This window comes from Leptodactylus fuscus, chromosome 3, assembly GCF_031893055.1.
Source record: "Leptodactylus fuscus isolate aLepFus1 chromosome 3, aLepFus1.hap2, whole genome shotgun sequence".
In the NCBI taxonomy this organism is placed as follows: Eukaryota; Metazoa; Chordata; class Amphibia; order Anura; family Leptodactylidae; genus Leptodactylus; species Leptodactylus fuscus.
In genome coordinates, this window is record NC_134267.1 from 79,290,480 (window position 1) to 79,315,516 (window position 25,037).

General features: G+C 39.2%; 1 protein-coding gene across 9 annotated transcripts in view; it reads right to left on the minus strand.

Annotated features, from left to right (window-relative positions):
* Nucleotides 1-747: 747 nt before the first annotated feature.
* QKI (QKI, KH domain containing RNA binding) overlaps nucleotides 748-25,037 on the minus strand; it is a 127,720-nt gene continuing 103,430 nt past the window's right edge. For 2 of the 9 annotated variants that reach the window (XM_075267838.1, XM_075267834.1), the window contains 4 exons: nucleotides 16,399-16,486; nucleotides 12,698-12,973; nucleotides 6,881-6,955; nucleotides 748-3,506 (listed from right to left, as the gene is read on the minus strand). In XM_075267838.1, the coding sequence (XP_075123939.1) occupies nucleotides 3,490-3,506; nucleotides 6,881-6,955; nucleotides 12,698-12,973; nucleotides 16,399-16,486 (456 nt within the window). In that variant the 3' untranslated portion in view covers nucleotides 748-3,489. The other 7 variants (XM_075267835.1, XM_075267832.1, XM_075267839.1 and 4 more) reach the window with 5 other exon arrangements.

Here is a 25,037-nt window from a genome sequence, read left to right on the forward strand (position 1 = left end):
CCCAAAGGATTATTGAATGCAAAATAAATTTTGATGTGTGTATGCCATTGTCAGAAGTTAAGCTAACAATTTTTATATAAATATATATATGTTATTCTTAACATTTATTACTTTCTAAATCAGGGGAGATTTTATGCTGATAAACATGTAAACCCTTCTAAAGATTCCAGTTTGTAAAGGTTAAGTAGTACAATAATCCTTTGATAATAAAGCAACATGAAAACATACGGAAAGGTATATCCGCAGTGATTGGTACTGTGCAATAAACTGTATTAGGGCCAAGCAGAATGATTTCAGTGTCAAGATACCATTTAATATTAAAAAGTTGAACCAAACTAATTTCAGGGGCTAAAAAGCGCTACAGTGAGTGTGTTATTTCAAAGGAGACATAAAATCTTTACTGTTTACTTGCAGAGAGCTGAGTATTTAGAGAACAACAAGGAAGGAGAATGTGGCATTAGTAATGCAGATGCTGTAAAGGCAAGTGGCAAGACACTATGCCCAGTGACAGACGTTTTGTTCCCATCTCTATTGGCACATACTGGCAAGGCATAAGGCCATGTGACCAAGCTATATTTAAACTTAATGTGCAGAATGTCAGCCGACAAACAATATTAAAACAAGTAACGCAGAGTTATCTGTGGTCACGCTCTTCAGTGTTAGTGTTTAACTCAAGACTCATTCTTGATCTCTCTAGTTCTTACCTTAATAAAACATACAATGTTAATAAACAGACAAAGTCCAGAGTTAGTATCTTGGTATTATAACATTTATTAAAATAATGCTATGGGGTTAATAGAAACAGCAAAGAACCAAAGAATTAAAATGCAAGCCATGTAAAAACCCAACTAAAACCCAATATGTCTAATGTCATCCAGTCGCAAACTAGAAGCCAAGAAAGACAACACTCCCAATATAATAAAGTACTGCAAAACAATTGGCAATTTTAGTTATCAAAATGTGGGTTTTGCATTTTGTATCCTTTTTCTCAATCAGGAAAAAATCCATTTGAATGTTATATAACATACATATAAAACAAGATAGAAAAATACATTATAAACTTGTAACAATGGCTGTAAATACATTATTTTACATTTTAGGCAATAGGTTGGTTATGATACATACATAGCATGAAACTACTAAGGTTATAAAGAATAGACAAATACGGTTCATCTGTACGGTTACATATCAGCGACACTCCCATCTAAACATTCTAAAAAATCAAATATATAATACTGTCAAAAGAAAGAGAAAACAAAAAAAAGACTGAAAACACTACCTAATTATAAAGAATAAAAACATAAAAATCTTAATACTGAAATCAAAGGCATTCAGAGATTTCAAAAGTCATGCTTTTATCTAAAAGTTGACCCATTTGTTCCTAAGTTTGTTCATAGCAATTATGTCTTACATATGTCTATTCAATAGACTTGCGTATCATCCACCATTCCGAAAAAAAATAAAATTAAAAATTCATCTAAAAACAAAACTGCTAAAAGGTCCAGGTTTATCACAACTGAGATGAATCTGGATCAAATACTGATTTTTATATTTTTTTGATCTCTCTAAATGCAAAAGTGTTTAAAAATTGTTCAAAACCATATCCTGGAAAGGTAGGAAACAAAATGAACTGCTATATTGTAGATATAGACCAGGAAGACAAAGCTGGTGGCATGGGAAATAAAAGTTGGATGTTGAGTAAGAAAGCATGAGTGTCTGTTGCATAGTAAATCAACTGATAACTTGTTCCAGTGAGGGGAGATGGCAGACTAGGTCACCACAAAGGTGCTTGAAATCTAAGAGCGCAAGGCTTTAGCTCTGACCTTTAATAGGAACTACATAATACTCTGCACACCAGGCAGCAGTAACAATACAGAGAACAAACATCCCAGAACACTGCCACATGTGTAACAAAACGTTACCTATGCAGCAAAGTTTTACAAAACTGCGCAATATACATTGGAGTTTGGCAATACTAAAATGAACTTGGCTTTATGGAAGGTACAGGCAAGAAGGTTTTGACTCTTAAGAAAAGCTTTTTGTGGCAACCATACATGATTTTGTTAATACAATATTGTACTGGGCGGCTAATTTATACAGTTCAACGGAATTTTAGAATTTCTCATACTGCTAATAAGCTTGAGACCTATCAAAACTTGCTTGGCAACATGCTGCTGGCCACTTGACCTTGATGTAAATAAAAGGAACAAACTTATACAAAACCATGGGATTTAATGACCATGGAGAAAAATAAGGCACTTTCTTTTCTTTAGACTTACACCAATATTGAAACTAAAGAAAGAGAAAAAAGGCGAGGGGAAAAGAAAGACAAAAAGGCTCTTTTTTTGGTCTTATTCCTTGACTACCACCAAAACAAAAGCATTCAATGCAATAAAGGGTTATTTTTGTTTTTTTGTTTTTTTTTGGATTTTCCTTTTTTTTTTTATAACACTTGAAAGTATAAAACGCTACATTTCCAAAAATATAGTTTTTTTTTCTGCACCAGCACCCTTGTATAGTAAAAGTATCTACTTTTTGTTCATGTTTCAATGCACTACACTTGTATCTACAATTCAATACAATTATACAGCAAATAGGCAAGCATGGCTTTTACATCCTTAAATGTTTTTTTTTTCTATACAGGGAGGTCTAAAACATATTTGAACAGTTTGCCCAGTAATGTGATACATAATGCATGTACCTTGTTCCAATATTTTATTATGAGGCTTTGTGACTACAATTTTATGGTTGCATACAATATGTGTATGCATATAATGCAATTTCATTTTATTTTTTTAAAGAAAGGTAAAAACTTTACAACTCAGAATATCGTGGCACCCTATATCGATGTAACCAATTTGGCAGGTGAGATCACAAATAAAACAAATTGCAAAGTTGACCCTGTAAGGGTACTGTAGTGACTAGAGCAATTTCTAAATTTTAATATTTGTTCTTTTAAATATATAAAATCACTTCACCAGTGAAATCCCTGACCAATCAGGTTCATGCATGATGCATCATCACAACACAGTACATTCAGCTTTATACTTCACTATACGAGAGAAAAAACAAACAAAATAGAGTTCCCTAGGAGTCTCTCACAGTAACTGCCTCTGTCATTGGTAGTTGAGGATCAGCTGTCTTGCCAGTACTGTAGGTGAAGCCTTTATACCGTTCGTTTGGTTAGGACACTAGAATATGATCAGTGCGAAGGGTTGAATTGGACCTTATTGCTTTACTACAATTCAGTGCAGATACTAAAATCACTTTCACCCAGTCAGGGAAAGAAAAACAAATGCAAAAAAAATGTTGAGTTGGAAGATAACCATTTTTCTGTGTCTTTTGTTAGATGGTAAGACGAACGGACAAGTGCCTCAGCTCGCTGCACTGAAGACAGGCAAGCAGAGGCGTTTACCAGTTAACTGATCAGCAGGCAGGCATGGTCAGGTCATCATTGGGTGAAGAATTCAGAGGTCAGAAGGTCATAGGTTAGTTGCCGGTGGCGGCTGGGTGGTTAGAAACAAAAATAATAAAAAAAAAAAAACGAAAAAAAAAAAAAAAAAAACAAAAAAGAAAGAAAAGATAGAGAAGAGATTAGTTTCAGCTAGTGACTGCTTAATGACAACATGAAAAACTAATCACAACTAATAAAAAAACAAGCATGTTTAATACTGACATACTGATTGACACCATCTACAGAATGCAACAAAATCATGACACCAAGTATCATGATTCGAATGTGTGAAGGAGGAGCCCACGCCCATCAAACTGGTTAACAAGTAGAAAAATGGAAATAAAACACAACTAAGGGCTAATGGTTAGTAGCAGTCGGAAATTGAAGACAATAATGAATCAGCTTGGAAGAAATTTTCAGACAGTCAGTGCACACAATCAGTATCTGACTGCTATTAAGCATTAGTACTCCCCAATGGTGCAAGCATTGAAGCATCTAATATTAATGATGATGTGATTATTAACTTGGATTAGAGCAATGGATCTAAAAAAAATTTTTGTTCAAAATTTAAAAAGAAAAAAATAAAAGAAAAAAAAAAATCAAATCAATGTTTTAATATAAACTATGGGCCAAACAAGAGAGTCTTTTGTTCAATAAATTTTATTGCTCATTTCTATTTACAAACACAAAATATCTTGGCCTCATAATACAAAGCAATAATAAACTCTGGTCTAGCACAGTAGGCGTCATCATGTGAACCAGGAATGGCTAACACTATAGCTACTGGCAGCATTTCCAGTTGAAAATACTAATTTACACAATATAGGACACATATAAAATGCATTTGTATGTAAACACTGTAAAAGTCCTGGCTTTTTTTTATATCTAAATTCAAAAATTTTGAAGTACATAAAAAAAACCCAAAACAAAATAACCTAATATGCTAATAAAGCATTTTATAACTACAAACAGCCCTCTAATTTCAAAGCTAATACTCTGCAAATACAATAAAATCTGACATTTCATATACATTCCTGCATTATATTTTTATATTTCTTACGCCATCTGTAAATACTATTTTCTTTTTTTTTTTTTTTGTGAAAAAAAAATAAAATAAAAATACAGTAAAACATAAAAAGTTCTCAAGTGGAAAGTTAACATTCCCAGTGTTCTTGAGCTCTTCCTTCCTCAATAATTCACAATCTCCTTCACTAAACTTGGTCCACTTAACAGTAGTATGTTTAAGACTCTTTCAACAGCTTTACTATATATTATGAGGTTCCATTTGCTTATACTGTACTGTTGCCATTATGACTAAAGCAGAGGAAATGGAGATAATCAGTTTCAGTGCAAAGTCAGATTTGTGGCATTTTGTAAAAATAAAATCCAGTAGGTTGACGGATAGCTTAGCCTTAAAAACCATGCATCAGTTGGTCAACTTCATAAACGGAAAGACAAAAGATCTCTCTGGAGTTATTCAGATTGCCTTCCAAGATTTTAACTGTTACTTAGGAATATTAAAACATAACCATGTTCTTTATAGTTCTTAAAACTCGCTTGTATCAAGCAGGCAAAAATCTAAATGTAACTGTGGCACATTAGTCCCACAATGGCATAATGAAACCATATGGACTCCTTTATTCTGTTGTACATTGATCCCAATGCACTCCATTAAAGGACAGAATCGAGAGATGTGGTTACAGAGTTATGTTGTCGTATCAGTGGGTGCAACTTACTGGCATAGCTGTAATACATCCTCTGCCAAGTCTATGGCCAGATACAGTACACACAGGTTTAATAACTGTGCAACATTATTAACAGATTATAACAAGTATTTCAGTCTGTCCGTTACAACAATTACACTGAATATTACAGGATACAAATGTAGTCATGAATAACCATTGAAATGACTGCCCTTCAAGTCCAGAATGCTTAATTACAAAAGAAAGATCTTTCCAGGACTGACTTCTAACAAAGGCCAGGAGAGAAATGGAAGCATCTGCAATATTTCACTTCCTGTCAAAGAACTAGGAAGCTTGCGGCTCACATTTTAGAAGCAACTTTACTTTTTTTTACAGATGCCATGATGAGAATTGCTACAATAATGGTTGTTATGCTAGTATTTTAGCTATTTTACTAAATGGTAGTTTACATTTACAATGATTTGGTACTTTACCAGATGGACCTCCAAGACAAAGCTTAGGTTCACATTTGCGCCGAAAAGTCCACCTGAAATCTGCGGATGAAAAAGTCCTGCACGCACGGCTTTTTCATCCACCATTTTCAGTTTAAGCAAAGGACACCTGGCAGAACCCATTATAGTAAATGGGGTATATCCAGCTCGGCTCTGTGTGCCATTTTAGTGGTCTGCCGATCTGTTGCTCTGATATAAGTAACAACCAGAACAACCGATAGGTGAAACTAAGGGGAACTTAACATAACTTTCTGATTCATGTTGCAAACTTGGAAGAAATTCGGATGACGGTCAGTGAAAAAAGGAGCATAATGGCATACTGTACTAATAGCATGCACAGATTTCTGTATCCTGCCCTTTCTGCTATGGTGTAGTGTTATAAATAGCCCAATCATTTTGTCAAGGACCAGATATTGGGTCTACATATTTAGTTAAATTCTGCATATTACAACAAATTGTTTATGATATTTTTACTTTTGGAAATACCATGTCTTCTGTCATGTGGTCTTCACATACATTTTAAATCCCTACTTTTAGATTGTGTAATGGATTTTCTAGGCTTATTAATTGAGGATCAATTAAAGGTCAGTGCGGGTCCAACACCCAGGCACATTGCTGATCAACTGTTTCAGCCTCTTCACAGCAAACCGAGCACAGCTACATTTGCTCAGAAGCTGTGCATGGTATCAAGACAGGCCAAGGATGACTCTGCTTGATAAATTGACTATACTTCACCCAAGAAACCATAAGTCACCTGGCGTGACCTTTTAGGAAAGTAGTAAATGTAAATAAAGATGGGCGTAAGTCATAAAATCACAAATGGTACATCTCCCAGGCTTTTGGAGTCATTGATACATATTGTAGAACCATACTGATTCATCTTAACCCAAAACAGATAAAAATGGCATCTGCAAAAGTAAATCAAAGATAAGAATTCAAAGTCCTTTATTTCCTACTTTTATATTTAAGCATTCATCCGTCCTGCTTTGCAACACCAAATTAAATTCTGCATACCAACAGAGCAGTGCATGGCTATCTGTTCACCGTACAAAAAAAAAAAGTTACAGAGCACATTACAAGAGAACGATATCACCAATGGGTGATTCGTTTCCTGGAACTGCTCTAAACTGTTGGGGTGCATATTAAGTGAGGTGTTGTAAAGTAAACTTAGCATTGATAGTAACCAGAGGGAAAAAAAAAACAAAAAACACAAACTACACAGCTAAACTAACCTCTGTCTGCGGTCACAATCCTTTGGTAAGGATGGACTCGCATATCATGCCTTCGAACTTTAGTTGCCACCGCACCTAGTTAAATTGCAATTACCAAAACAACGTTAGAAACACAACATTCATTCAAAAAGGACACGCAATACATTAACAACGGGATTCATCAAAACTGGGTTTACATGATGTGTAGCTACAAAAAAAAAGGATTTATAATTAAAAAAGCAACACGTTAAGGCACAGTAGTTTGGAGTCATTGCTATATAAAAGATACATGTGCAGATTAATATTGCATTTAATTTCACACGTCTGGCCTTAACCTGCTCAGCCCTGTGAGTTCGGTTGGTGTCTGCAAGCACCTGTGACACTGAAGGGCATCATAATGCATTTACTTGCCATTGAATAGCAGTATATCTTGAAATCTGTTAGACCCAAGAATAATGAAGCTTTACTAGTCACATAATCATTGAAGTGCTTTACTTTTAGCAGATTAACAAAGTTTTTCAGTTACTTTAATACTGACATCAGTTGTATTAAGAAAATATTCCAGTTGTACATCGTGAACCGATTTGAGTATTCATTATCTTAAGTCGATAAGTAGAAACCACATGAATTAAGTGATTAGTAAAGCGCACAGAGTAGGTAACTTAGCAGTCAGCATTATACTACACTCACTCACTGCTACTTAAAACTTCGACTAAATCAAATATTGATCAACATAAAAAGGTTTATTTTATCTATGTGCAAAATAAAAAAGAAGTGCAAGTAAGTCACTGACTGCTAGGCAAACTTTATTTCCTTATATATCTTTCTGTTCAAGACTGCTGAAACTAGGCAAATGCTAAATTTCAATCTGATGATCAGTGAAGGGTCATTTAAGAGTTTCTTGAATTCTTAGCCTTTCGTAGGGAAAGCCATACCTGAGGACAAAAGGAAGGGAATTGAAAAGCAGTTAGCATTGCTATATTTCCATCGATAGTTTGACTACATGTTACAGATGCCCGTTATTGTGAATGGTCTATTAAAGGGATCGGTCATCAAATTCCAGCAAATGAATCCACCCCTGAAAATAGGTCAGGGTCACCTGAATCAGTGATCACTTTTTGGCAATATGTAAAAGAACTCTTTTGGACAATGAGGGCATTTTGTGGCTTACCTTACCGAAGCAATGGTAACTTCCTTGTCAAGAGTTTACTTGCATATTGCTAAAAACTGTGACATCTCTGCAATGAAAACCCCAATTCACAAGGGTAAAATCTGCAGGGTGGGTTGATATGCTGGATTCTGGTGACAAACGCCATTTAATGCAGCCACCAAGGTTTAGAATAAAACAAGGGAAGGATGTTTTGAGCACGACTGCCACTCTGATATTGTAATCGGTAGTAGTCAGATATTAGTGATATGCCATTAATATCTGGGATTGCAAACATTCCTTTAGGGAGCCTTCACACGGAGTTACGCTGCGCTCATTCTGATCTTAAAAACACGTTCAGAATGAGCGTGTAAAAAGCAGCTCCCATTGACTTGAATGGGAGCCGGCATACGTGTGCTGCCCATTGAAATCAATGGGAGGCTTTTTTTCCTATTGCTTTCAATGTGATATGCGCGCAATACATTGAAAGCAATAGGGAAAAAAAGCCTCTATTGATTTCAATGGGGAGCGCATGTATGCTGGCTCCCATTCAAGTCAATGGTAGCTGCTTTTTACGCGCTCATTCTGAACGTGTTTTTACAATCAGAATGAGCGCAGCATAACTCCGTGTGAAGGCTCCCTAATATGGAAAACAATGTGTGATGCCCAAGGATAGTTACTTCATGCAGAATATCCAAAAATAATCTCTTGAAAGACATTAAAGGGAGTTATCTAGCAGGAAAATTGCTATTAAAATCACACATGGCCATGTAGTTCCACATTGAACACAGGAGCCGAAATTAGGCATCACAAAAGTACCATTTTGGTAAGTGTGAACGTCCCTACACGGCCATGTGCATCATTCAATAGTAATTTTGCTACTGACAGACTCATTTTTAAGATTTGTTTTTTTCTAATCAATTTTATCCTATGTCCGATCTTAAAAGGAGTTGGCCAATCTGTATTTACATGAAACAGAGGGGTTTAAGATGGTGACTTAAGGTGGTTTGGAGACAACCAATACATACTGCAGGAAGAGAAGGTATGGACCTTACTAATACTATATTACAGATCAGTGTAAATGTGGGTTCTTTCTAAGGCTCAGCAGATTTTCTGTTGTAAAAAGGCCACAATTAAATTATAGTGCAGAAGTTTAAAAATGTTTGCTGGTTTTACTTTTCTGACTATCAGGCATACCGGGGTGTGCGGCTTAGCAGGTTTACTATAATACATGCTACATAATTGGAGGGCAATGAACAAGCCTTGTACTCCAGAACTTAGCTTGTGAACAGAATTTAGCTTGTGAGCCTTACTAGGGACAGTGAGCGATATTATCTGTAAAAGTTCTGCAGGGTTTGTTGGTGCCATTTAAGCAAGAGAAACAAAAAACTGGGATCTGTGACTTTCTGGGCATATTTTTGCAAAGATTGCGTGTCATTTTGTATTTTTATACAGTAGGTGGGTCGTGTAACGAGTGGAGGAACATCTGAAGGCGGAAGAAATAGACAATCTTGGTTCACACTTGCAATGTTTCTGTTGTTCTGGTCTGTCCAAGGATCAGAACAATAGAATAACAGACTGCTAAAATAGCACATGTATACAAAGCCTGCTGGACTCCTCTGTCTATAAAGGAGTCTGTTGGGATGTCTGGGAAAAACTCATAAGTGCAGGACTTTTTTGTTCAGTGATTTTATACGGAGACTCTGCCATGTGAAAGCAGCCTAAGGCTATGTCTACTTCTGCATCAGAGTTTCAGTTGTGAAGCTCTGTTCCTGCATCTGCCAAATTTACCAGCTGAAACGTTATGTCAGGAGACTTCTTGCATTAAAGTTAGCCTGTCTACCCACAAAATACTAACCCATAATGCCCAGTATTTTGCAGGGCAGACAGGAACGCTTAACACCATAGATAACTGTACTGTCTTGTATCTGCCTCGTAGAAGAGTATTCAGGCCAGTAAGTTCGGCTGGAATACATATTGACTCAGTTTTGTAGCCCAAACTCTTTTATATGAAAGCAGCCTTGAAGATTTGACACACTAAAATCCCACACTGACATTATTTAAATTTTACAACGTTCCAGTCAACATATTCTCCACAAAACGGACTTTAAAAATTCCTCTCATGATAAATATTCCCCTCTGTCTATGGAATGAACATAACCTCTAAAAACAGCTGCACTGCCAGTTTTATCTTTGGCAAAATTATTCTGATCAGATTGAATGCCATCTGACCCCACTAATGCAAAGACATGAATGGTGCCAGTGGTAAGAGCTAAAATTTAATTTAAAAATACAGTTCTACAAACATTTAACAAAGTATTAATAGGTTCTGCTCCACTGATTCCCGTGCAGTTGGAATTTTCTCTCTTGCCCTCACCATTCCTGAGTAACAAGTGTAGTTAGTTATGGCGTCTGAAGAGTTATTTCAGCTCTGTAATGTCAAAAGGGCAGTGTCAAGCAGGGAGACTTAATTCATAGCGCCAATCAGAGGCAGATCGTGCCACTGGCCCCCTTGCCTGCTGCTGCCTGACACTGCGCTTCTGACAGTCGAGTCTCAATAGCATATGAAGAACTAAAACTAAATGCACTGATTGCTTGGGAGAGGTGGGGTCTAGAGAAGAAATTCCAACTGTCTCAAAACCAGTGGACGAAAGCCTACAAATTGATGTAAAGAGTTGGACTTGTTGGAGGTGGTAATAAGTCCTCTTTAAAGAGGACCTTTCACCACTTTTGGGCACATGCAGTGTTATATACTGCCAGAAAGCCGACAGTGCGCTGAATTCAGCGCACTGTCGGCTTTCCCGATCTGTTCCCGGTGTAAAGAGCTTACGGTGCCGGTACCGTAGTGCTCTATGGTCAGAAGGGCGTTTCTGACAGTCAGAGACGTCCTTCTGCCTCGCGGCGCCTATCGCGCTGTGCTGTGGAGCGGGGAGGAACTCCCCCCTCCCTCTCCTGATAATACTCGTCTATGGACGAGCAGTGTAAGCAGAGGGAGGGGGCGTTCCTCCCTGCTCCACAGCACAGCGCGATAGGCGCCGCGAGGCAGAAGGACGTCTCTGACTGACTGTCAGAAACGCCCTTCTGACCATAGAGAACTACGGTACCGGCACCGTAAGCTCTTTACACCGGGCACAGATCGGGAAAGCCGACAGTGCGCTGAATTCAGCGCACTGTCGGCTTTCTGGCAGTATATAACACTGCATGTGCCCAAAAGTGGTGAAAGGTCCTCGTAAATTCTAAGAGGTTTGCAAATGATGGGTAAAAGTGGAGCATGTGATCTTAGAACTCTATGCTGTGCAGTTTATGAGCAATATGACTGCTGGGAGTTACCATTTAAGGCCCCTTGGAGACAACTGTGGGCAAGTTCAGTTTGATATCTGGGGTTTTCCTGGATAGCACACTGACCCACTAATTTCTCTTGGCCCACGTACTTGACCATGTATTATACGGTTCTGTGCGCAGGACAACAGTTCGGTCCGCAAACTTAAGACAGGTCCTACTTTTGTCTGGTTTTGCTGCTGTGCGTCCAATTCATTGAATCACAGTCAGCAGATGATCATCTGCAAGGGGTCTAAGGCAGGGGTGCTCACACTTTTTCAGCATGTCAGCTACTTTATAACATGACCAAGTCCAAAGATCTACTACCCACTTCTTGTGGGCGGGCCTGTGGGCTGGGCCTGGCATGTGAGTGGGGCCGGGCGGAGCGTGAGAGCAGGAGACAGCGGCGTTCTGTGGCCGCCCAGGGATCCCCGCTGTCTGCTTGTTCACAGCGCAGGCTGAGAGTTATCTCTGGACACTGGCAGGCTGGGACTGCGGCAGCCCCGCCTGCCAGTGTCCGAAGATGACTCTCAGTCTGCGCTGTGAACAAGCAGCACCCCGGCCCCCTCCATCCCTAAGAGCGGGGAGCGCGTCATCCCCCGGAGCTGCTGCTGCCCGGACTGCAAGTGTCCGGAGTGCTTGTTCACAGCGCAGGCTGAGAGTCGACTCTCAGCCTGCACTGTGAACAAGCAGACACCGGAGATCCCTGGCTGCATCCCGCAATTGACCCATACGTCCATTGCGATCGACCGGTAGATCGCGATCGACGTATTGGGCACCCCTGGTCTAAGGTGTATGTGTTCCTATACAGTGGCACTGTGAAATGAACTCCAACATTGTCAGACTATGAGGGACACATACCATTAATATAGGGAATGGTGATACCTAGATGTCAATTTTTTTTCATTCCTGAAAGGAATTGCACAACACAGATGTCTAACATAGGTGCTCAGCAAGGGATACATAATAAGGGATGCAAGTGCTGCATTTAGTAAAAGACATGTCAGCAAAGCAGACTGGACCTCCTGAACTAGTCACTGAACACATGTGGCAAGCTCCTTTAGGCAAATTAAGGTTTTACCAGTAGGAGATGACCAAGAAACCAATTAAAATTTGTATTCAAATTTAGATTTTAAAGGGAGAATGTTTACAAACTGTCCGCATAGTTACCAAATAAGTACAGACTTTGTTCAAGAATTTATGCACCGGTATCCTCTAAAATTATTCACCCCAAGGGGTACAATTTACATATTACATTTAGCACACTAAATTTCTTTCCTTAATGATCCTATTAGGAACCAAAACATACTGGAAAAAAATAAAAAATAAAATGTCAGCATTAATCAATACTTGCAAACTTGATAAACGCTTACCTAATACCCCGCTTGTTTCAATAGGATACTCAAGGATTGATGTTGCTGGGGCCAGTGTATAAGGGTATTCATACGGTGTGTAGATCAAGCCAGCTTCTGGTCCCTGTGGGACTAGTGTAGCAGTCGGATGAGGGGTTCCATTTGGCATGACAGCGGCTGTCTGTATTTGTCTGATCAAAGGCATTAAGGTAGGGCCAGCTGGCGTAGGTGTACGCAGAGCAGCTGGGGGCAGTACAGGCGCAGGCCCAGTTATAATCCGTGGGGCCTGAGCTGTCGCTGCAAGAGAAAAGGCAAGGGCTGCTACAGTAAGCAAAGAAAAATTAGAAAGAAGTGAAGAGGCAGCAATATGGAAAATAGGATAAGGAATAGACAAAAGGAAAGATGGAGAAGTAGAAAGAAGCAGGAAGGAAGGAAAGGGGGAAAAAAGGAGAATCATTAGTTCATGCGCTGATCACACAAAGTGCCAAAGCACACCACTCAAGATGCACACAAGCTACCCCAATTACTAGTGTGATTAAATGCCAACATGCTTTAAATCAAAGCAAACACCCTAAGAAAAGGACACATTAGAAGTGAACACATTACTCTAATCAGAAAGGACATTGTGGCAAGTTTCACAATGAAAATAAATGTTAGCATAGCCAATGATGCTGCAATAGAAAATATCCAAAAGGCATAAGAACAGAATAATTGATTTTTTAAATAATCACAAAGAAAAAAAAAGTATGAACAAATGAAGTTGTGAAAGATACAATAGTTAACTGTGTGGCTAGCATTACAATGTTAGCACACCAGGAATGAATAAAAAGGGATTTAACTACTTTTTATACTAACACCAGAAAAGTATGATTTTCATCACTGAACCCCCACTGTACTCCATTTGGCTGCTTCCATCTAGAGTGGGGGGTCAACAACCTTCAGCACTCCAGCTACTGGGAAACTATGACTCCAAAATTGCTCCATTTACTTCCATGGAAGTTTGAAGGAGAGCAGAGCCAGTATGCATGCTGGGAGTTGTAGTGTCACAACAGCTGGAGTGCTGAAGGATGCCTACCCCAATCTAGAGAATAGCTATAGAAACACTGCAGTCATGCTAGTCAATGGAGGTGTGGGGGGAGCTTATTTTAAAATGGTGCTTCCACTGTATAGCTGTGAAGACACTTAAAATAAAGAATACAGCATGAAAATACATCTGTGTGATTTATACATGCAAAATGCCATAAAGCAAGAAAGTGACATGCATTTCCAAATTTTTGCCTTAAATTAGGAATGAATGTCATGTGCTGTGGATTTTCTAGATACACTTTACCTACTATGATCATATTACCCAGTAATTTCAATTATTATATGTAGAAGCTATATAGCAGCGAGCCAGGCATGCACAAAGATCAAGTAAAAGTCTAAATGGATCTTCATTTAGAGTTTGTAGACATAAGAAATATACATAAAACATGCATAGATGTGCAAAAAAAAAAAGGATGGAGGAACAGCATGATTTTAAAAAAGCATGGGTGAAATAAAAAGGATAAAACTTCAAAAATGCTCTCTAATCTAAAGACATTATTTCACTTTACAAAAGTTAGGAATATCAGTCCTCATATTTGAGGGGATTGAGCTGATGCATCATAACAGACTCTTCTAAATACTATCTCTATAAATCCATTGTACTGATAAACTTTGTAATAAATAGAGATGAGCGAGTACTGTTCGGATCATCCGATCCAAACAGCACGCTCGCATAGAAATGAATGGATGCACCTGGTACTTCCGCTTTGACGGCGGCCGGCCGTTTAACCCCCCGCGTGCCGGCTACGTCCATTCATTTCTATGCGAGCGTGCTGTTTGGATCGGCTGATCCGAACAGTACTCACTCATCTCTAGTAGTAAACAAAAATGGCTTTTTCCTGTTTGAGTTATTAACCGCTTTCTGCCACTGATCAAATCTGTACAATTTTATTCTATGCAGACTGGAGAGGAGAGCTCCTCAAAGCTGCGACACATCTACACTATGGAGCCTTCAGTGAAAGTGGACTCATTTAATGCTGTGCCCAATCTCATAGCTCTGTCTCTATAGACTTCATTGCTTGCTTGATCTGCTAGTGCATGGCATACTGACAGTCACAGAAGCAGCAAATACTTAAAGGGATTTTCCCATAAACATATAAATTTGTATACAAAAGTTAAACATAATTTACAAATAAAGAATTAAAATTTTTAGAGAGCTTCTTTTCTATTTATCTTAGTGTTTTTTTTTTCTGTTTGAATACTTTGAAGCCCAGCCATGATTTCCTTATTGTGGCAGTGTTCTCTTCCCTGGCTGGGTTTCTGATAAGTGGTGGCAATAGAAAATTCCTGCATTCATGGTCAGATCCATAATCAATACAACAGACTCTCACCACTAAACTAGCTAAAAATGTTTAACCTCTTCACGCCACCGTCATTTTTCCAGTTTTGATAATTCTACTTGGTAATGGTACCATTATTCTAAAGATGTACTAGGGAAGCTTGTAGGAGAAAAAAAAAATCAGAATGGGGTGGAACTGAAGAAAAACTGTGGTTGTTAGACTTCACAAGCTTAGTTTTTCCTGCATTCACTGTGTAGCCAAAATATATCACATTTATATTCTATGGGTTGGTACGATTCCAGGATTTACGTTTTAGCCCCTTAAAAAAATCCCAAACTTTGCCACCTGTAAAATTTTTTATATATATATATATATATATATATATATATATATATATATATATATATATATATATATCTCCGTGCACACATATGCACAAGCCTATTTTTGTGGGGTCGGACGTACTTTTCCACCATTTTGGGGAATGCCTATAGCTTTAATTGCTTTTTATTCAAACTTTTACCGCAAAAACAGTGTATGTTATACAAGTAAATGCCAGACATGCCTTGGAGCATTCAATAGGCTCTCGACTGTCATAGCAACTAGAGTTGAGTGAGTACTGTTCGGAACAGCACGCACGCATTGAAATGAATGGAAGCACCTGCTGCTTCCGGTTTGACGGCAGGCGGCCGCTTAACCCCCCACGTGGCGGCTGCGTGCATTGATTTCAATGCGTGCGTGCTGTTCGGATCGGCTGATCCGAACAGTACTCACTCAACTCTAATAGCAACTGATAGCCACCTCGGATCTCATTCAGGACACCATCGATCTACAACAAAATGGTGGTGCTGATGCACCTCAGTCAGCTTAATACCTGTAATCAGTGCAGGCACTGATCATGGGTGTAGGTGCCACTCTACTATATAATACACCAGAGACCCGGAGGCTATGGTAGCCGCCATATTAAAAAAATTGACATATGATGGGAAGGGGTTAAACTTTTATATGTCTACAAATTGAATATGGTTATATTCATGGGAAAACCCCTTCAAAGATGTATGCACAATCGTTTATTGAAGGATATGGCAAAGTTTGTTCGATTCCCCTACGCTATAGCTGGTGCAGGAACTGGGCATGCAGCAAGACAGATTAAAATAAATATATGTGTTATACTATCCCCTCTCCTCAGGCCATGCACCAGGTATAACAGTAATTTTTTTTTTTTTTTCTTTTTAAAGAATCTGTGGAGGCCCAATGGCTAACAAGTGGAGACATAAAACTGGTATAACGCATTGACCTGTATTTATACAGTTTTTCAATATGTCCACCCAATGTATGTTTCATACAAATGCTTACGTGATTTTAAGTTGGCGTCTCTGTATGTGCCATTCAGGATGGCCAATTCCATCAACTGCATTTTTTTTAAACTGTCTTCTCCTTCAGCCTGCAAGATAAAAGTCAAACTATTACAATGACATTTCCGGACAGGTGCACTCATTTTCTGAAAGTATAATATGGTATCACACAAAAATATAAGAATTTAAAGGGGTTTTCCCAGTGTAGTAAGTTATCACATTAAGAAGCCTATCACTACATCTTGGTAAGGCCTAACCACAAAAATACATGCACAAGGTCCAAATATTATAAATTCTATCAAATCTAGCAAGAGCCTAACTACCAAGGGCCAGAGTGAAAGTAAAGCTTTGGGATTCCTTCACAGTATTCATGATCCAAGCCGCCTACAATGAATTTACACAACCACAATGGCACTGTACTTTCCTGCAGATTGGATGGTTGAGAGCTTTAATGTTATGAAGGGTCCAGAATTGATTTTACCTAATTTTTTAGATAATTGGGAATCAGATAGGTTGGATTTCTAGTGAACTGTATATTATGCATATGAAAAGGGAGTGTCCTAGCAGGTAATTGACCAGCTTTGTGATCTTATGCTACATTCACATATGGAACAGAGTCTCTGCTGAAAATCATTGGGGACAAAAGTCCTGCACGGTGGACCTTCCTCTGTCTGTCTCAGTTTAAAATCTACTAACTGCAGTTTTAGTGGTTCGCCTCCATGTTGTTTGGGTTGTTAGGAGCAGAAACTATAGAGAACTGTTGCTAAGGCTCTCATATGAGCCTGAAGAGCGTTGTACGCAAGTCCCTTTAATCAGAGTAAAACCTGGGACAGAATATTTTTTTGGGTGCTGTGTGGTTGCCCTGGAAACCATATTATCTAGTACAATAACTGGTCTGTCTACACAAGTATCAGATTGGGAGAGAAAATTCAATTAAAGTGACAAGATCCCCAATAAGGTATACTGCTAGATCAATTCAGTTTGAATTCAGGGTATCCAGGTTTAAAACAAAAACCAAAAACAACACACAAGGGCCAAATAACAGGATGAATCAATTCAAAACACTTACTAATATAATCATATTGTTCAACTTCAGCATCACTTATTTGATTTAATTTCAGGCCATTGAACACAGCTGTGACATTTCAATTACAAACTCACTACCCCTCCCTGTGAGCAGTTCAGCTGACAAAATAAAACATTACTGCAGCATGTGACATCCTTGCTGCTTGAAGCCACTCATACTGACCTCAGATGTGACGGATTACTTGGTCAGATATGTGGCGCCGCACAGACTAAAGAAGAAATCTGACAGACCCCAAGGAGGGAATTTGCACATAGACAGTGAGTCTCCTATGATTTTAATCCAGAGGAGAATTGGGAACAGAGGGGTATGCAATGTAAGAGTAGGAAGTTGGATCATGGGAAAAAAAATTTTCTACAGATTCACTACATATAAACAACAGTGTGGTAAGACAAAACAACGCATGTATAATAAAGTCAAGCAAAGGGTGCGCAAGGGAACTGTGAATATTTAGCACTGCTGTGGAGGCACTTGCAGAAAATCTTTGGAAGTTGGATAACCCCTTTAAGTTTTAATGATCAGATAATAGAACCTGCATCAATTCCTAATAAATATGTTTAGTGAAAGTGAATAAAAACAAAATTCCCTCAAGTATAAAAGCAAATCCTAAGCATATGTTCCAGTGTAATAGTCCTTTACAACAAGCTAATCCAGTCCTACTGAAAGTGGAAACAATACTGAACATGTATTTTTAATTATAAGTACAATGACTGAACAAAAAAAATGTATTCCCAACAAACGTGTAAACAAATTATATGGCTTAAAAGTTGCCACAATAAGATGACATTTATCTCACAGAAGCTACAAGAATAAGAAATGGAATATAATTTCTAAAAAGTGCTGTTATTTCCCTTCAGGGAATGTGAAATGGTAAGCAGATGGCTTACTTGGAGTGCACTATTATTCTCCTAAATGCAGTGCAGAGTGCTGTAGTGTGGCTATAAATCATTTAAGTTAATACAGTGCCTGGGCCAGTTGTTCACTTGTGGTTTTTCTATGCAGTAGTCTCAACGCCCTTTTCATTATTTTAATCAATTGCAGTCAAGTCCCAGCAAGACATGACATGTACATTATGTACATAAAAATCTTTGCCTCAAAATGATAATATTTAGACACCAAAAAGTCACCCTGCCATGGCCTTGCTACTTGTAACACATACGATATCTATTTGCGAGGAAGCAGTTTATTAACCTTTAAAGGGCTAGTTCACACGTGAACAAAGGGGCGGATTTTGACAGCGGATTTCGCTTCAATAGTGGTCTATGTAGATTGCTTTTTTTTTCTGCTAGCAGAAAAAAAGAAGCGACGTGACCTTTCTTCAGGCGGAAGCTGCGCACGCTGAGCCGCGGCTTCCGCCTAACGGCAGCACCCTCCGTTGTCGGCTCGTTCATTTGAGCCGGCTACGGAGGGGAAAGCCGCGATGGTTGTGGCAGGCGGGTTTTGACCGGAGAGTGACGCGGCTCCCGCGTCACTCTCTGTGTCAAAATCCGTCCCTACCGCCCCCGTGTGAACGAGCCCTAAGCACAATCTGAACAGTGGTTAATGAAGTAGGGTCTATATACACAAGACTGCCACTTGAGAGATACAGTATCATCATTTTTTGTAAGGGCAACTTCCCAATACTTTTTCCTTCAAATGAAGCTGAAAATCCTTAGCAGCCAAATAGATGGCTTAAACAAGCTGTCCAAGGACTTCTATTTTACTGAATTTGTCCAGAGCTTTAACCCCCCCCCCCCCCTTCCCCATGCTGGACCTGGCAATTCCAGACTGGTTTTGACCCCAGGTCAGAACCAGCTCCTTCCCCCCACCGCTACGTTGTTCAGCCTCTTCCCTCCTGTGTGCTATGGAGGCTGGCTTTACTTTACCATAGCACAGTTTACAACCTGTGAAAACAGGAGGGAAGAGGTGGAGCAACCAGGGGGCCAGGTACTGGTTTTGCTCTTGAGACTCTGGTTTAGCAGCAGTTCAGAACTCCCGGGTCCAGGAAAAAAAAAAAATGGTAAGAGAGAAGTTCCTGGACAACCCCTTTTGGACTCAAGTATACAAGCAGTGAAATAAATGGATGTTCAACAAAATGGATGAAAGGTTTTCCTGTCCACCAACATCCGATTGTTATTCTTTTTTTTTTTTTTTAAATTAAAAAAACTAACAACTTAATCATTGGTCTTTTTGACCCAACCAGTTCATCACATGTCCATTTTTCATGAAGTGTCCATAAGGCCTTTACAAACCAAAAGACCCCTAAAAAAGCAAAATGGACACTTATTACCACTAACCATAACAGACGTCAGAGTGGTAACAATAAAATAGTTGGTTAACACCAGAGACTTAGGGACCATGGTTGCCAAAGAATAAAACAATCTAAACATGATTATATAGACATTATTAATCTTTGTGTAAATAAGATTTATTTATTACACAAATCTGGGCAGTGTCAGTCACCAGGAAAGTAGGATTAGGACAGCTCTGGCAAGCTATAAGCAACTACCCAACCATTTATAGGGAACTCCCCATAACTGCAGTCACTTGAACATACTAAACGGAGAATTGAGGCCTTGGCCAGCTTTGAGGGGGGTAGGAGACTATGCCTACCATTCATCTTCTGACGGACAATGTAAGCATACGCAGAGATTAGATGTTAAAATACTAACAGGGTCAATGCTAAAGTGGCACAAAGCTTAAGCAGAGCGCTCCATTTCCACATGATAAATGTGTAATTATTGCTCATAGAGCTTTGCTTTATTGTTTAGGAGGCGGTAGGATGGATGTGAAAAGTAACCTAGCAACTAAGATTGTGCTCGGAAATATAATAATCCCCTGTCCTATAGACTCCTCAGTGTGGTGTTTTTCATCTGAGGAAATTGCTAGCACTGCCAAGTATAGGATCCCCTATGATAGGTGGATGTCACGGAGTGGTCCTTTAATAAAAGAGTACTGCTGGTGTTCAGTAATTGGTACTACTCTATGCACTTAGCTATCAGTAGCAAAGACGACAAGTGAAGCAACAAAGTAGAAAAACAGGCAGAAAGAGCATGTATGCTGGAACATTCATGCCAAGCAAAAAGGAAAAAAAAATTCCTTTCATTCTGAGTCTTTGCAAGGCATACACTTATTATCAGTGTATTCAGTGTATGTTTGTGTTCAGCCACAAAGAAATGCTTGAGAAGTCATGTGCAGGAAAATAGTGTATGTCTGTGTCAGATTCACTTCTCACCAGAAGATGGTGCTATTTATTACAACAAGCAGTTGCATAGTGGTGATAGATATAGATATTTGCTGTGCAGTATGCCAATATTATATAAACACCTAGATATTACAAAGTAGCCATACAGTACATGATAGCAGCTTACTCTGGGCCATGCTCCCCAGTATTTCCACCAACATGCCCCCACTAAGAGCGGCTATTTTTACGTCCTGTCACCTGTACTTTGGCCAGCTGACAGCAGATCAAACAGGCCATGTTCAGGGAATGGATCTTAGCTGCAGGCACTCCTGGAGGCTCTTGCTGTTTAAGCAAAGTGAAGCTGCACTTGGGATGCATAGGCATTGTGCAGTGGGAGACAATACTACCTGGAAGGTACTACAACAAAGCTCTGTCATTTGTACTAGGAGGAAGCTGCTTTAAGCAAACATCAATAAGGTCACTTAAAGCCGGATTTGCATTGCTTAGTTTAAGCCCCAGCGATTGACTCAAGCCTTTCATCCTCTTAATTCTTCAACATTCCCCTTGTATTCTGTATGTATACTATAAAAAAAAACAGATTAATAAAAAGAAGAAAAAGTTAAGTGGCATCTGTAATGCAACAACTGTTAAGACAAATTCTGTGCTGTACACCACATGGTTCTACATGGAAGCCTGTAAATTTGTACACACTGAGCAAAGCAGCAAAGAAATGATGCTCCAAAGAAGAACTTACTAACATGAACAGTAGTCAAAGAGGAAAAAAAATAATAATCAGCTGACACTGTTCCCTTCAATGTGCACCAGTCAGGCCCAATGGCCTTGAGGGATTAAAAGACCCACGCATTTTGCACACTGCCTTCTTTTTCTTCCTCCCTCTAGGGCCCCTAAAGGATGTTATGCATGGCAACAGCTGCAACCTCAATGCCCTGCCCCTGTGAAACTCCTCTCTGACAGAGCAAGCTGTGGAATGCTTTTATCCGGCTGACAAAGAGAAATCTTCCCCTGCAAATCAGTGCTCATTCCAGATATACCATGCCCCAGTCAAATCCTTTACACATGAATGTCCCTATTCACTCCATTCATAATTAATAGAGAAATGTCTGCACAGATTCCTAGAGATACATGTGTCTCCAAGTGCATGGCCAGCACCAGGAACCTCACAAAGATTGGACTTGGAACGGTTGACCTAGCAAGTGGCAAGATATGGCCAAGATCCAGCGCCATGGGTCAAGTTGTGACACATATACATGATTTTACCAATTTACAAGAAGCAATTGTCAATCTGGTTACAGGCAGACTATCACTTTCCCTAAAATCCTTTCATACACATACCTACCACTGTAGACAAGGAGGGCAGGGCTGTGGAGTCGGTAGGCTAAACTGCTGAACTGAACTCCTCTATTGTTTCACAGCTACACTCCGAAAACCTTCAGTCACTAAAACCAATTCCTAAGAATATAAACTATACATCCAATTATATAATTTATATATTTGTATAATATAATATACACATAAAAGAAATTTAAATAATTGATTTTTGAAGCTGGAGTTGAGAATCCTCTTGCAACTCCACCCAAAACTGGCTTGACTTACTCCAGAAGCCTGAAGAAATGGACTATATTGTATAATATAGCTATTTCCAAAGCACTCTCACATAGCAGTACAGTTCCACTAAATTATTTCCATACCCCTGTCATTCAAAAACCTTTGACTTTAACAAACTTGCACTCCATGCTGTGCTGAACTCCAGACAGCATTCTGGACAAGAAAACAGGATGTGACCTGCAAGTAGACCACGGATCCTGAAATATTCCATAGCTTGTCGAAAGAAATACCATTGTAACAAAAAATGTATAGAATGATCTTCAAGAGATTTCCAGCAAACGTCCAAAGGCAGTATGCTAGACATAACAAGAAAGAAAGTATGTGGAATGTTCCCTGTAAAATGATACAGAAGCAATAAGAGCAGGTCACCACTTGGTTATGGTAGCCTCAAGGGCTACTATACAAACATACAATAGTGGTTGAGTGAAAAAGTCCCCCAAAGCACAAGGTGGCCATCAAAGTGTGCAATTCACCCCCTAATTCTACACTACAGGAGACAAGGTTAGCCGAAATTCAGTGAAATGCATTGAGACAGGATCTACAAATGAGATCATGCACTGACCCAGCCTCTGGAACAGGAAACGCTCTCATTCCTGTGACTGCTTCACATGACCATTCAGAAGATAGCTACAAAAGGTTATTTTTGAGTTGGCAGAATGATTGAAGACAGACAAACAAATGTACAGCTTTATGGAGCAAGCTAGAAACTAGATCTGAGTGCTGCTCTATCTCTAGACTTGGACAACCTTTCATAAGAACTAAATACACTGACAGTATGCTACTAAGATGTGTAGTAGTGCTTTACATCAGCAGCAGCAGAGATAGGTCAGACTAACCCGATTGTAGATATGTACTTATATGCATGAGTAGTCTGGCCCACTGAGGGCGGTACTCTCACTCCAATCTGCTCTCCTTTGAGTGACAGCGCCAGGTAAGATTTTCGCTTAGCTCTCAGACCCTATCACTCAAAGAAAGGAGGAGGGAAGGAGAACATTCCTGTTCAGAGTGGGGGGTTAGCAGCTTGGAGCAGCAGAGTCACCCTTGGTGCTTCAGCTTGCTCATTTGCTTATCCTGAAGTAAATGAATCTCTCTAACCAAGGCATGAATTTTCATGAAGGAAAAAAAAAAGTCAGGTGAGCCTGAGCCATCAGTGTTGCTGGTTTACGATGCGAGGATGCACAACAATGCAGCGTACACTGGAGTTCAGCTATGGCCTTGCTACTATCCCTGTACAACCGTACCCCTCACTACAGAGGGAGCTGCAGCACAGTCCTGTTACAATGAAACTGCAGGCACACAGAGGTGAAGCCTCAAATGCGGCCTGGTTTATGAGGCTTTACGCTGGTTGACTGGACTGGTTGACAGATATCAATCCAGATTCCTTACAGAAGGAGGAGAGTCAAAATAGTCAAGTAAAAGACTGGATGAAGTATGGATGACTATAATATTTTAATAAATATAACTGGCTTCATGAAGAGTAAAGGCCTAGCAAACAGTACATCTAACATGCAAAATATTCACTAGGGTATAATTTATATTCTTAACTAAACTATCAATGTAAAGCCTAAAAAGCAGGCTAAAGTCCCAGCTGACAGCCATTTTAGAGTTTTGAAAACCATAGCAGAAAAATAAACTGAAAGAAATTGCACAGCATGGCTCAGTTATTTCTCAATTTCCTTTCCGAATGCCTTGCCGTGCTTTTTCCTTTCCTAGGTGGACTGGCAAAGATAAATTAGCATCATTATTTCTCTGGAGTAACATAGCCTGCTTATCTTCTTCAAAGTACAGGCTCGGTTCAAATGATATGCAAAGATGACTCCGCTATTTCACTTGACAAATTTGTGGGTCATAATGTTAAAGATACACTGGGGAAACATCTTGGCATTATCTTTTTACACTGCCCATCACCCTATCTGACATGATCCCATTTAATCACAATACTATCCTAGTAGCTGGCTTTGTATTAAGGTGTTTGCTTTACTATTGTCAGGCGGTAACCGAGGTAAGAGAAAAACACTGAACTGAAAAACATACAAAATGTCATGCTTCATGCAAGATCCACATTGGCATCGCCTCTCCATAGTTTGGGTCCGTCAGGGGAACCATGGAGAGGTAGACTGCTAAAACAGTAACAAACCGAGTACAACGGATCCCATTGATTATAATGGGATCCATCGGGTATCTGTCATTATAATACTGAAACTAGAGAAGGAAATAGGCCTCTGTGCAAGTGTTTTTGGTTCACCAACTTCAGACAGATAGTGACAGTCTCCTACAAAGACTCTGGCGTAAATGTGAACCCAGCCGAAGAAAGTAACGTAAACTTTACCACACCACACAAACATCTGGCCAACCACCGGTAAAGGTTTCCTTTTTTTCTAGACATCTGTAAGAAAATATTTTGGGGGCTCAAACCAAACAGCATTTTGGCCTTCAAGATGATATGTACTTTATCCAAGTTTTTAATGGAACTACTTTGGGTGCGGGTTAGGGGGGTTTTATAAAAACCAGTGATGCAACATTTGGTGTTGTGCTTTAGTATAAATGATGTTAACTTTATTATGCTTTCACTAGGAATACCACAATGCCCAATTTTGAAAATGCTACGTTTAAGCTACGATTTAGTACTTCTGTCCCCCCCAAAAAAAAAAATAATAATAATTAGAATTTGTTTTTTGCATGGCAGTACTCCAAGAGAGATATACAGTATGTCTAGTTCTTCAATTTATGGAGCTATGTGACGGGGATTTCCATGACAAATCTATCA